The 12,834-nt window shown below is 51.9% G+C and overlaps 1 protein-coding gene across 1 annotated transcript in view; it reads right to left on the reverse strand.

The window, feature by feature from the left end:
- The window catches only part of RIN3 (Ras and Rab interactor 3), a 24,884-nt gene that overhangs the window by 3,912 nt on the left and 8,138 nt on the right, over window positions 1–12,834 (reverse strand). The window contains exons 3-4 of the mRNA XM_024736349.1: window positions 5,352–5,483; window positions 26–189 (exon numbers count right to left, since the gene is read on the reverse strand). Coding sequence (XP_024592117.1) covers window positions 26–189; window positions 5,352–5,483 — 296 coding nt within the window. The remainder of the gene's footprint in view (window positions 1–25; window positions 190–5,351; window positions 5,484–12,834) is intronic.

Consider the following 12,834-nt stretch of genomic DNA (forward strand, 5'->3'; position numbering starts at 1 on the left):
TCCCACCCTCTGCCCCAGGCGTCACCTGCACGGAGGAGCGGGAGGCCCGGGCCTTGTTGAGCGTGCGCCGGCGCTCCCAGCGGTGGATGGAGTCCTGCACCTCCACGCTCAGCTGCCGGGTCACCGTGATCTTGTCGTAGTTCTTGATGTGCTCCAGGGCCCCGTAGGTGGTGGTCAGATAGTAGGAACCTGCGGGGGGAAAGGGTGTGGAGGCTGAGCCAGGACCGACTCCGCCCACCCCCAAAGGGAGGGGGCTGGTCCCAGCTCGGCCCGCCCCGCCCACCTCTCTAAGCCCCACCCATCGCCGCTGCAAGGAGGCGCCTGCCGCCCCGTTGGTCACCGGCCCAACCTCAGCTCTGTGCCCACCGCAGCCTCACAAGCTTCCTCAAGTCCAGCCCTGATCTGTATGGCCCTGATCAAAGCTCGTTCCTTTTGGGACGTAACTCTTGCTTGTATTTAAGTGATGTTTTAAAATGAGTTTTTAGTTTTACAATGAGCTTTACAATGTAAAGATACACAAGAACCACGGATGTCTTTAGGGTGGGGAAAGGGGCGCCTTGGAGACATGGGTGGGTGGGAGACTCCACATTGTATGTGTCATATATACCCTATTTTAAAAATCGACTTAAAAATATGTGGAGAAAATTTTAATTACGGTCATACTATCACACACTATTTTTTAAAGATTTAAGGAAAGTAAAAACTTTGATTCGTTTATTTCTCCATTTCTTTTTACCTTAAGTTAATTCACACATATTCCTAATACCTAATGTTTCCTAATTTAAGCTTTGAAATACTTCAGACTACAAAATTTACATGAAGTTTTAAGATAAAAGATAATAATTTGCACAGATGCTTACAAGTTTCCTCTCCTTGGCTCGTTGGAGGCTTTGGTTAAAATGTTTCAGAAGCACTAGCCTTGTTTCGCCCCTCACTCTAGAGGGGGCAGGGTGGCCTGGCCAAGGTCTTGCAGTGCTTCCCTGGGCCTCCTTCCCACTCACCAAGCCTCTCCCCAGCCCTTTGGGTACCAGGGCAATGAGTTTTGACATGAGGCCCATCTGCTAGTGAGCCACCCAAATCCCATCTTCTCTTTCTTCCTAATTAATTGAACTCTACTTTTGTGGGGTAAAGCCGCACTCAACTGAAAATGCTCACTTCCTAGATTCTCTTGTAGTTCAGGGTAGAGGGCAGGAGACTCCGTTCTGGCTACTTAGATGTAAGTGGAAGTCCCTGAGTGGTGCTTCCAGGAAAGCCTTTTGCAAGGGACAGACTCAGTTACTGTATCCCTTCTGGTTTTTGTCTGTCCCCCTTCCTCTTTTCTGGAACACAGAGGTGAGCCTGGAGGCACAGCGGCTGTTTGTGATCAGAGGTGATAGGCACAAAGGCAAAAGTTCACATCCTGAAGAGCAATGGAAAGAGCTGGGTCTACGATTTCCTGATGGCGGGGCTAAAAGCTGCCACCATTATCAGCTGCTTACCCCAGGACTTCTTGATGCAAGAGACAAACCAGTCCCTCACTCTGATTTAAGCCATTATTAGTTACATCGTAATTATTTGCAGCCCAAAGCATTCCTAACTGCTCCACTGGATGAAGCTGTCTACATATTCCTACAAATTTCACAACCAGTATGGGAAAAGTTCATACCCTGACTGGGGTGGGCGGGGGACGAGATAAAGGGGTTTATTGCCACAGGATCACTTGCCCTTTCATGGCAGTGTAGGAAGAAGACAGCTTTTGAAATAGGTATATCAAGGCCAACACGGAACTTGGCTTGGTGTCCCTTATCAGAGAAGGGCCAGCAGACCTCTCATGGGTCTCCTTTTCCAGCCCAGCTCAAAGCCTGGGTGTGCAAGAAGCCTTCCTTGGTGCCTCCAGCCCTTGCTGGCAGAGAGCCCTGTCCTCTAGTTGGCATTCCCCCATGGTCCTGTTTCCCATCGTGATCACATCCCCCTGGCTGGGAAGGGAGGAGCTGAGTGCAGTGTGCTGACTGCGAATGGTCAGTTTGGGAGTCAGAGAGCAGGGTTTAGGTCTCAGTCTTCGGCAGAGAGCCCTGTGCTCTCAGGTGAGTTAATGTCCTCTATGCTCCCATTTCCTCATCTGCAAAATCCATAATGTTATGGAAAGTAAATGAGATCAATACACATAAAGTGCAGTGCTCGGTAACACGCGAGTATTGCACGGTGGTTAGGTGACCTAAGGGAGCTGCTCTGGAGGTTCCCCACCCTCTTGGGCAAAGGGGAGGAACTCTAAGCCCTGCCAGTGCACTCCTGCCTGCTCAAGCCCTGCTTTTTTTTACAGCCTTCTGGCTCTCCCAGTAGACTTCCCTTGGACTTGGGGGTCCTGCAGTTCCTGCCATGACCACTAGGTGACAGGCAACTCCTCGCACTGTGAGTTTTGGAGTCGAGCGTTCTCTTCAGGCAGAGGGTGCTGTCCATTGATGGGAAAACCTCATTGCCTCTCTTAAGAGATTACTAGCCCAGGATGGCCAGCTGTCAGCCAGGGTGCAGACGGGATGTGGGTAAAGGAATCTATGAGGGTGCTTCTGGAGAGGTTTGTATTTTGAGCTGGCTCCAGCCAGGTGCCCAACAGCTGCCTGGGTCTCCCATCTGCCCTGTAATTGCCCAGAGCGGTGGGAGCTGCAGAGAGACGGGGGAGAAAGGGGTCAGGGTCCCATCAGGCCAGTGTTCAGTTCCTCTCTACTTCTTACAGGAAGTCCCTGATCTCTCACTCTCCAGAAGCCTGCTGCGAAAAAGTGGGACCCAGTCACAATCTTTGCCAAATTCCAGCACGGGGAACCAGTTGAAAGAATGTGACGGTCTCGCAGGCTTTTTGGTGAATGCAGATGTGTTTGTTCAGACTGTGAAACACGAGAAGGCAGAGGCGCCCTCCATCTCTCATCCTTCCCCCAGCTGCCTCTGCAGAAGGTGCCCAGATGGTCTGAAAACCCCAAATCTAGCCCAATGCCTTCCCTTTTCCAAGCCAGAGAGGTTAAGTGATTTGCCCAAGGTCTCCTAGCCGATCAGAGGCAGAACTGGGACCAAATCCAGCCTCCAAACTGCTCTTTTTTCTACACCCTGTGTTAGTTCTCCTCTTAGGATGGAGTAACAAGTTCTCAAGAGCAGGGACTTCCCAGGGGCCTGCCCTTGTCCCGGGCATGTCTGACTCTGCAGAGCATCACGGGCGGGGACTGGCCAGCAGGGGCTCTGCTTCTCCCCACCCCGCCACCTCCCAGGCAAGCCCCTCTTTTTACTGCACCTCAGAGGCTTTGGTGACGGAGCACCCTGTGGGCCACCACCCAGCAAAGACAGGAGGGTGAAGCTGGGGAAACTCAGGAACACTGCCCGCCTGGCGCTCCGTCCTCCTGCTCTTGGGCCCAGATATGTCTAGATGGAGGTCTACCAGCTGGCAGACTTGGGTGGAAGCTCCTGCCCATGCTGGAGACCCCCAAGTCATCCTTCTGTCGGAGTCCAACACCTGTGAGGCTGGGCTGTCCTGGCTGCTGTGACCTCCCACCCTGGCTATGGGCGTAGGAAGAGAGAGAGGCACCCATGCCACACAGCCCACCTCCTGGCGTGTGCAGCATGGTCCTCAGAGCTGCCCTGGGCAGGGTCTGCTGGGAGGGGCGGTACGTGGTGGCATGCGAGGCTCTGCCCTGCCATCTTTTCTTCCAGCAAACACCTCATAGATCCCTTAGAAATTTCCCCACAGGTCCAGAGGTGGGGCAGGGGCCCTGACCCTTAAGTCTGAAAGGGGCAGGCTGCAGGGTATTCAGGCAGTTTTGGGTCAGAAAATGTGGACTGTTTAAGATCTTTATGTATTCATTTGTACTTGGCTTGCCTCAAAAATACTTAATGTAGTCCTATACATAAAATAGATAGGCAACAAGGATTTACTGTGTAGCACAGGGAACTATATTCAATATCTTGTAATAACCTATAATGGAAAATAATCTGAAAAACATATATATATATATAACTGAATCACTTTGCTGTACACCTGAAACACAACCTTGTAAATCAACCATACTTCAATTTTTAAAAATACTTAATGTAGCCCCGAACAGACTAGCTCTCCTGCCTGCAGGACCTCAGCTTTCCCACCCGAACCCCCTGTGGCTTTCGGGAACAGGAAGAAGGATTGCAGGAGGTTATGACAGGATTGGGGCGGGGGGCTTCAGGTCCATAAGGAGAGGGTAGTTGGGCCAAGGATGTCCCTGTCCTGTCCCTGTTCGCCGCTGCGCCTGGCCTGGAGTCCTATCTGGCAGCAAGGATGCAGGCTGTGGACGGAACAGGAGCCACGGCGGCCAGGGCAGGGCTGACCACTGCCAGAGAGCCGGCCAGTGCTGAGATCAAGTGCAGAGCCCCACAGCCTCGCTCCATCCTTCCACCCGCCAAAGGGCTCTTTCCCTGACACTCTCTATGACTCTACAACAATCCACGGGGGCGGGCCAGTCCTGCACAGCTTTACACGCTCCCCTGAGCTTCCAAGAACTCACAGAACCAGCCACGTCATACTGTCCCCGCCAGAGACCAACACAGTCTAAAAATGCAAACAGATGCAAAGAGGGCCAGCTTATCTCAAGAACCACAAAGCCCAAAGGGGCTACTGGGGGCCTAAGAGTCTCTTCACCCTTTGGGGGGTGGTGTCTCAGAGGGAGCCTGGGGCTCCCTCAGAACTGCTATCTGGGGTGGCTGCACCTCAGGGATTCTTGGTGGAGGAGTGGCCGAGGCTAAGTGTACGGGACAAAGTGGTAGGAAGGAGGAAAGGGAAGGGAAGGTGAGGGTGGGACAAATTACACCCCTGCCATCACCCTACAGGAGAGTGTATGGCCTCTTGTCCACTCCACAGCATTACCCTCCTCCCACTGACGGGTACCTGGCCCAGATCTGGATGAACAGGGGGCTGAGTCCCCAGGGCCACCCCTGTCTAAGAGCTGACCATTGTTCCCTTATCCTGTACACTGCCAGCAACTGCTGCTCCCTTTGTGAAGACTGCCTCTCCCCCTTCTTTATCTGACTGGCCCCTATTTATCCTTCAATGCTCAGCTCAGGCATCACCTCCTCCAGGAAGCCTTCCCTGATTGCACAGCCTGAGTAACGTGCTCTGGTACTCTCTGGGCTTCCCTTGTCTAGCATAGGTGACAAGGTCTCTTTACTGGCCCAGCTCCCCTGCTAGTCTGTGAGTCCCCCAGGACAGGGACTGTGTCAGGCACTGCTGTGTCCCAGGGCTTAGTGGAGTCTGGCATCCAGGAGGTAATTGTTGGGCCCTCCAGCAAGCCTTTGGTGTGTCTGGGTCAGGAGTGGGCGATGGGCCCCAGGGTTCCGGAGATGGGCCTGGGGTGGTGACTCACCCTCCCCCAGCTGCAGGGCAGGGTCCATGAGCTCCATCATGTACTCCACGTTGAGAAGCATCTCCGTGAGATTGCTGCGGGCCAGCACGTACATGAGCACCGGCAGGAAGTCGTCTGCCCCGTAGGACTTCCCTGGGAGAGGAAGGAGGCAGAAGGTGGTGAGTGTGAGGCTCTCCTTGTGAGCCGCTCCCTGTCCAGGGCAAGGGGACGGTGGTTTGCTGGGTGGGGGGTGGTCACTCCTGGAAGAGGAGCCTTCCTGTTTTCTCCTGACTCTCATGACAGGGGGCGACCCTGGGACAGCCTGGTCGGGAGGCCTGAGACACAGTCTGGGTTTAGGAAGAAGGAACTGAGAAAAGTGCCCTCTGCTGCGTGGGCAAGACCCAGCCCCTTCCCCTTTCCCAGCTCTTCCCCTGCAACGCCTTCAGTTAAGTTCACGTCACACTTATTCATGGAAGCACCCAGAAGCAGATGTTTGTCTAACATTGACGTCTTTTGGGAACCACACATCTCTCTCTCCACTTGCAGAAGTGAAGCCCTCCCTCGACCAGATGCTACCAGGCCTAAAGTTTCCCCTCCAACCTTCATTCTTTTGGGTTAAGCAGTGCCCTTTCCCTAGGGTTTCTTCTAAAATGTAAATACCTCTGAAAGGAATAACATCACTACTGCTTTTGTGGGAGATGTTCCCGGGGCTCAGAGCCTCTTGACAGTAATAGATACCTTGGGGAAGGAGGGGGCTGGAGGTGGGCCTAAAAGATGCCCTGACGGGGGCTTCCCTGGTGGCGCAGTGGTTGAGAGTCCGCCTGCCGATGCGGGGGACACGGGTTCGTGCCCCGGTCCGGGAAGATCCCACGTGCCGCGGAGCGGCTGGGCCCGTGAGCCAAGGCCGCTGAGCCTGCGCGTCCGGGCCTGTGCTCCGCAACGGGAGAGGCCACAACAGTGAGAGGCCCGCGTACCACTAAAGAAAACAAAAAACAAAAAACAAAAAAAGATGCCCTGACGGCCTTTCACGTTTTTTGAGAGAATGAAATGAGAAAAAGAATACGAAAGTGATTCGGTACTCATGGAGCGCAATGGAAAAGTGAGCTATTATTGACATATCTGTTCTGCTTTCTCAGGCGGCCTCAGTTTTTCCACCTGTAAAATGAATCGGCTGATGGGGTTGGTAACACACAGCACTGAAAAGCAGAGTCAGACCCGGACTCCTTACCAGCTGTAAGACCGTGGGCTAAGTGTTCTAGCTCTCTGAGCCTGCATTTCTAGACACATGTGAACTGACACAGATAGCACGACATCCAATGGGGTTTTGGTGAGAATTCTAGGAAATGATTTACAGTGGAGTGCTTCTATACCGCCTCCATGGAAATGCCCACTAAGGAGGAATGTCGTTCCTCTTATTCCAGCTCTGCGCTCTGAGCTGTCTGATCATTTCTTTCAAGGTCCTTGTGCCTGTGCACAGGGTCAGTCAGTTTTGGAGAACATCTTCCATAAACCTTCATGAGCCTGAGACACGACTATAGAGTTCCTGGGGAAAGATTATTTTGTGCCTGCAGTTGTCTTCCACGTTGATGATTCAATCATTAGAATTCTGGCACACGGGAGATTCTTTTCTTGTTTGATTTATGAATTAGGGAACAAGGCATGTCCAGCAGCATGGATATGAAACAGTTCTGTGCCTTTTGGAATTCACCTGTAACTCATGCATTGGTTAAGAGCTGACTGAATTTTTACTCCGCCTCCAAGAACACCAATTTTTTCTTGGTATTGTATTAATAGCTCACCCAAAAGTACAATCAGGCAAGTTCATTTGCTTTTGAGCAGTAGCTCTCAACCAGGGTGATTCTGCCCTTCAGGGGCCATTTGGCAATGTCTGGAGTTGCTTTTGCTACTAGCATACAGGCCAGGGATGCTGCTAAACAACCTACAGTGCACAGGACAGCCCTCCATAAAGATAAATTACTCAGTCCCCACATGTCTATAGTGCTAAGGTGAGAAACCCTGCTTGAAGGGACAGTGACGTTCAGCCAGAAGGATGGTCCAGCTCCAGCCCAAGGTCTGAGGACTTAGACAGATGGGGAAGGAAGCCCTCTGGACTGCGGCTCTGTGCGTGGTGGGGATGGAAAGTGCTTTGCCCTTTTCTTCTTCTCCCCAAGCCCTTCTTGAGAATCTCGGCTGATTCTCAGGAAGGGCCTTGGGGCCCATCTCCTTGGTTCCGTGACACTGCGTTCAGCTAGCCCACTGCAGGGGACTCCTTCGATCCCAGGTCTGTCCCTCCAACTACCGGTGAGCACTTCCTCTCCATCTCCCCAGTACACAGAGCATGCACGGCAGAGGCGGTGCTGGGTGAGTGAATGAATGAATGCTGAGCTCCCAGCAAGAGCTCAGAGCCCGGGCCTGGCGCTGAGTCGGATGGGCCTCTACACAGACTCCAGGACTCCTTCCTCCATTAGGGGGAACTCAGAACGACAACTTCCAACTCCGAATGGCATTCTGCCACCATCACACTGCCATGGGACACCCCACTGTGCTGAATCTTGGTTGAACTCCTCGTGCACTTTCACTCCTCTGTGCCTTTGCACACACGGTTCCCTCTGCCTGGACCGCCCTCCCTACCTTTCCCTTACTAACTTCTCGTGGCCCTCCCACATCCTCAAGCACAGGTGGATGGTTCCTGCTGTAGTGCCCACACCCTTGACTGTTTCAGAGCCTGCCGTTTTCCTTGGATTGTGAACTCCCTGAAGGCAGGGTTGGATGCTATGTGAGCTCGGGCAAGTCACTCAATCTCTCTGAGCCTCTGCCCCGTCACTGCCTTCCCAGTCTCCAGCACAGGGCTTGGGATGCAGGACACTGACAGTGAGCTGAACTGGACCCACATGTGCTCCCACCAGGCACCACTCTGTCTTGCCCATGGTTGGGGCCATGGTCAAGGAAACTAGGATCCATTATGGGCCTTAGACAGTGGTGTGACGGGAATCCTTAACAACCGGCTCTGCTAAGAAAAAAAAAAAGTTCTGATTTGCTGCATTTGCCAATTTGCCTGGCATGAATCTTTCCACAACAGCCAACTTCAAGCTACCAACATGAACATGGAGTGGGGAAGAGATGCAGACGGCTAGCTCCCATGAGATGGTTCATATCATCGCTGACTTAGCACACCAGTGGCCTTGGATTCATCAAGTCCAACCTCACTGTGAGGAAACTGAGGCTCAGGGATGGGAGAAATTTGCTACAGGCCCCACAGCTGGTCAGCAGAATCTGGGTCTCTCTTCCCTGATGTGGTGACAAATGCCCACACAGGATCCCTGACCTGAGAGCTATTTGTGGACAAACATAAGCTTTAAGCATCATTTAAATGCACTGGCTCCCACCCGACATCCTAGGGATAGTTAGGGCTGCATTCTCCTTCCCTGAAGCCTGGAGCCCAAGGCTTAGGGCTCGGGGCTCAGCCCTGCACACAGTGGGGCCTCAGGCAGCAACACTGGGAGGCTGGGGCACAGCTGCCAAATAATTCACCTGTGGTCGAAACATCTGTCTTGTGTGGATCAGGGATCGCATCCATCAGGCCGTACCTCCGAAAGGCCTGCTGGGCTGCAGCCTGCATTTCCTGCTGATTCCTGCTTTCTTTTTGCCAAAGTCACATCTGTTTTCCATCTGTAGATGTTGGGGGAGGCGATTATAGTTTAAAGAGCTGGCTGGGGACCTGATGCGTGTTTCATAAGCTGGGGGATTTTGGAGGAGAAGAGCTCTGATAAAAATGAGCTAAAGCGTGCACACCTGGGTCTCACAAACCGTGAGGACACTGGATCAGGAGGCCCCCGACTCGGCCGCTTAACCAGCTATGTGATCTCGGGCCACTACCTCTGAGCCTCACTTTCCTTATCTGCAAACCAGAGGTAATAACAAAACTCAGTCTGTTATTCAGAGCCCTTGTGAGCGTCGAACAAGTGGCTGGATTAAAAATAAAGTTTTGTCTTCTAGGAAGCATTTTCTAAAAGAGGGGTTGGCAATTTTTTTCCGTAAAGGGCTGGATAGTAAATATTTTTAGTTTCATGGGCCACATGGTCTCTGTCCCAACTATTTGACTCAGCCATTGTACAAAAGCAGCCAGAGACACTGTGTAAATGAATGAACGTGGCTGTTTCAATAAAAATTTATTTACGAAATCAGGTGGCAGGCCAGAGTTGGCCTGCAGACCCCGATCTAGAGGAAAGAATCTATCATCTTATCATAACTGCCCCTTGAAATGTGTTGACTGGGCTCTTATTGAAGGTGGGTGTGGCTGGTGCAACGATCCTGGAGCAGCACATGGCTGCTTTGGCCCTAACCCTCCGCCACGATTCCCACCTGAAGCCACTTCCTTCCTCCAGGAAGTTTTAACCCAAGACCCCCACTCCCCACCAGCTAGGTTCAGTGCCCTTATAACGGGTTTCCCTCGGCTTGTCATTGAAGAATGGAAAAACAAATACATGTTAACTCAGAGAGGCCTCCCCTGACTTCCCAACCCAGAACAGCAAACTCCTTAACACTCCCCAGACCGCTTAGCCTGTTTTATTCATTCTAGTGGCCTGTTTCAGCATCTGATGATATATTTTGTATTTCTGTTTCCTTGTTTATTAGCTGTCTCTCCCCAGGTAATGAAAGCTTTACGAGGGCAGGGACTTTATCGTGCTCACTGTTTATATCCAATGCCTCAGCAGTAGTAGGTGTTTAATAAATATACTTGCTAAATAGGGCTTCCTTGGTGGCGCAGTGGTTGAGAATCTGCCTGCCAATGCAGGGGACACGGGGTTCGAGCCCTGGTCTGGGAGGATCCCACATGCCACGGAGCAACTAGGCCCGTGAGCCACAACTACTGAGCCTGCGCGTCTGGAGCCTGTGCTCCGCAACAAGAGAGGCCGCGATAGTGAGGCCCGCGCACCGTGATGAAGAGTGGCCCCCGCTCGCTGCCAACTAGAGAAAGCCCTCACACAGAAACGAAGACCCAACACAGCAAAAATAAATTAATTAATAAACTCCTACTCCCAACATCTAAAAAAATAAATAAATAAATATACTTGCTAAATGAATGAATGAATATCATTTATCTCACTGCATGGTTGTCGCCTGTTGAATGCTCTGTTTTTCCACTTGAACTGTGACCATCCTAAAAACAGGGGCTGGGTTTTCCTGTTAACATCCATACTGTCAATAAATGTTTGTTGAACTGTTGAATGAATGAACTTAGCTGATAAAAACACAGGATGGCAGGAAGTAGAAAGCCTCTGGAACAGGAGGTTTTAAATTTCCTTTTGCAGTGGAATCCTTTCATTAAGGGGTAGATCTTATACAGAACTTGGCTGCTCTGGTTGATCGAGTCGGACAGCATGGCTGGTTTGCTGTTTCCCCTCCTCCCCCCTTCCCCTTGCAAGATGTCCCCAGTCCCTCGAGTCCCTCGAGAGTTCTCCGGGACCAGTTGGAAAACCACTGGTCTAGTTTGAACTCCCAGCTGCACGGATGAAAGAGCTGGAGCCCGAGGGAGTGAGGTTCCCTGTAGTCTGTGGCTGATGTGAGACGAGAGGCCAGCCTCTCTCCCACTGAGCTTCCCAAAGCGACCCTGTTGGGTTGTTTGTGCTTTTTGCAGATGCTGCTTAAGTCTCAGTTCTGCTTTGAGCAACAGTGGATCCCTGAGGAAATCACTCCAGCTCCCTGGGTTCCTCTTCGAGAGCTCAGCCCACAAGCCAGTCAGCCACATAGGCTGTGGGTGCAGAGACCAGAGGCCAAAAGTCCCAGCCTGGCTGGAAAATGCATGAAGCCACTGTGATTGGACCTGGCCTCCCTGAGGTCATCTCCGACCCCAGGGCGCCCTGGAGAGGCAGGAGAGCACAGCAGTCCAGCACAGGAACTGGATCCAAGTCCCAGGGCCCCACTCACCTGCTCAGGTGTGACCCTGAGCTTGCTGCTTCACCTTGACGAGCCTCAGTTTCCTTGGCTGTAAAATGGGGATAACAACAGTGCCCACACCTCGTGGGGGTGGTTGTGATGTTTCAGTGACAAGACAGATAGAAAGTGATTAACATGGTGCCTTCTGGTTTATTGGATTTTGAGCAATGTTACACATGGTTATTATGCAAGACAGGAGGGTAACGGGGCTTCTAATCCTCAGAACATGACATCTTAGAGGTCCTGAACCCCATTTCTGTTGTGGGCATAAAAACAAGCTTATGCTTTGTTTCCAGGCCTGGCACATATGTTCTCTGTCTGTCTCTCTGTGTCACCTGAATGTCGATGCCCAGGGGGACTTAGAAAGCCTCCCTCAGCCTGGATCCCTGGATGGCTATATGGAGCAGAGCCCAGTCCCCACTCCCCAGCCCTCCTCCATCCAACTGGACTTCCATGTGTGAGAAATAAATTTGTACTGAGTTAGAGATTGCAGGGTTTATCTGTTATAGCAGAAAGTATTTCCTCAACTAATTATCTATTTACCTACCTATCTATATCTACTTCAAAGAGACCAGATAGAAATCTACCACAATACTAATCGTCCTTTTCTACAATAAACATTAGCGACTTTTGTCATCAGAAATCAGTTTAGATTTTTTAACATTGATTTTTAGAAACCAACAGACTGACCTCCCTCTCTGTCCTGTCTACCCTCAGTCAATGTCATAGGCCTGTCGATCCCTGCACCTGGGGTCTCCCAACCCCCGCCTCTGCCCTGCCCGAGCCAGCTACAGACCCTCGAAGGAGGAGAAGAAAGCAGCCCGCTGGCCTTCACTGCCCTCTCGGATGTTGCCTGCTCTTTATTCTTTTAAGAAAGAGTCCCACATTTGTGTGCACTGCATTCTCCTTTCCTTCCCCCAGCTCCTATCTTACGGAGGAGTTCTTGGGTTTGAAGCTATTTCTCCCCAATAGCAGGGCCAGCCCTGAATGCTGGGTCTTAGACACTGAAGAGGTGGGAACAGCTTGTCTGTCAAAGTAATGGGACAGATAATTCTAGAAGTTCTAACTGCTCTCACCGAGCCTCATGCAGTCTGCTCATCCAGTCTGCTCCTGGCTGCGGGACAGAGGGCCAGGTCTATCCAAAGCCATTGTCTCTGTGAGCTCCCCACCCTACCTGACATGGGCCCCTAAACCTGCTATAGTGGAGGAAGTACTTGATCAGGATTCGGGAGCTCTGGGATCCGTTCCCAGGTGGGCTTCTTGGTACAGCGATGGAAGCACAGGCTCTGGAGTGAGGATATCCTAGCTTTGAATCCTGGCCCATCCGTATCATGGGCATTAACAGCAACTCCCTTTCTGGAAAAGACAGCCTGGCCATTACCTCAGGCTTTGTGTCTCTAAGTTCTGCCTTTCCCACTGTCCCAGCCGGTCTCGCCAGCAGCCAGGTCGTGTGGATACCAGTTACTATTGCCAGCATCGTGCAATGGGAGAGATGGGCCGGTGGAGCTTCTTTCCTGGACTTGAGGGGCTGGGGCAGGGCGGGTGGGGGGAAGGGGAGTTTTCTGCC

Source organism: Neophocaena asiaeorientalis, unplaced genomic scaffold (assembly GCF_003031525.2).
Source record: "Neophocaena asiaeorientalis asiaeorientalis breed wild unplaced genomic scaffold, Neophocaena_asiaeorientalis_V1.1 scaffold152, whole genome shotgun sequence".
Taxonomy (NCBI): Eukaryota; Metazoa; Chordata; class Mammalia; order Artiodactyla; family Phocoenidae; genus Neophocaena; species Neophocaena asiaeorientalis.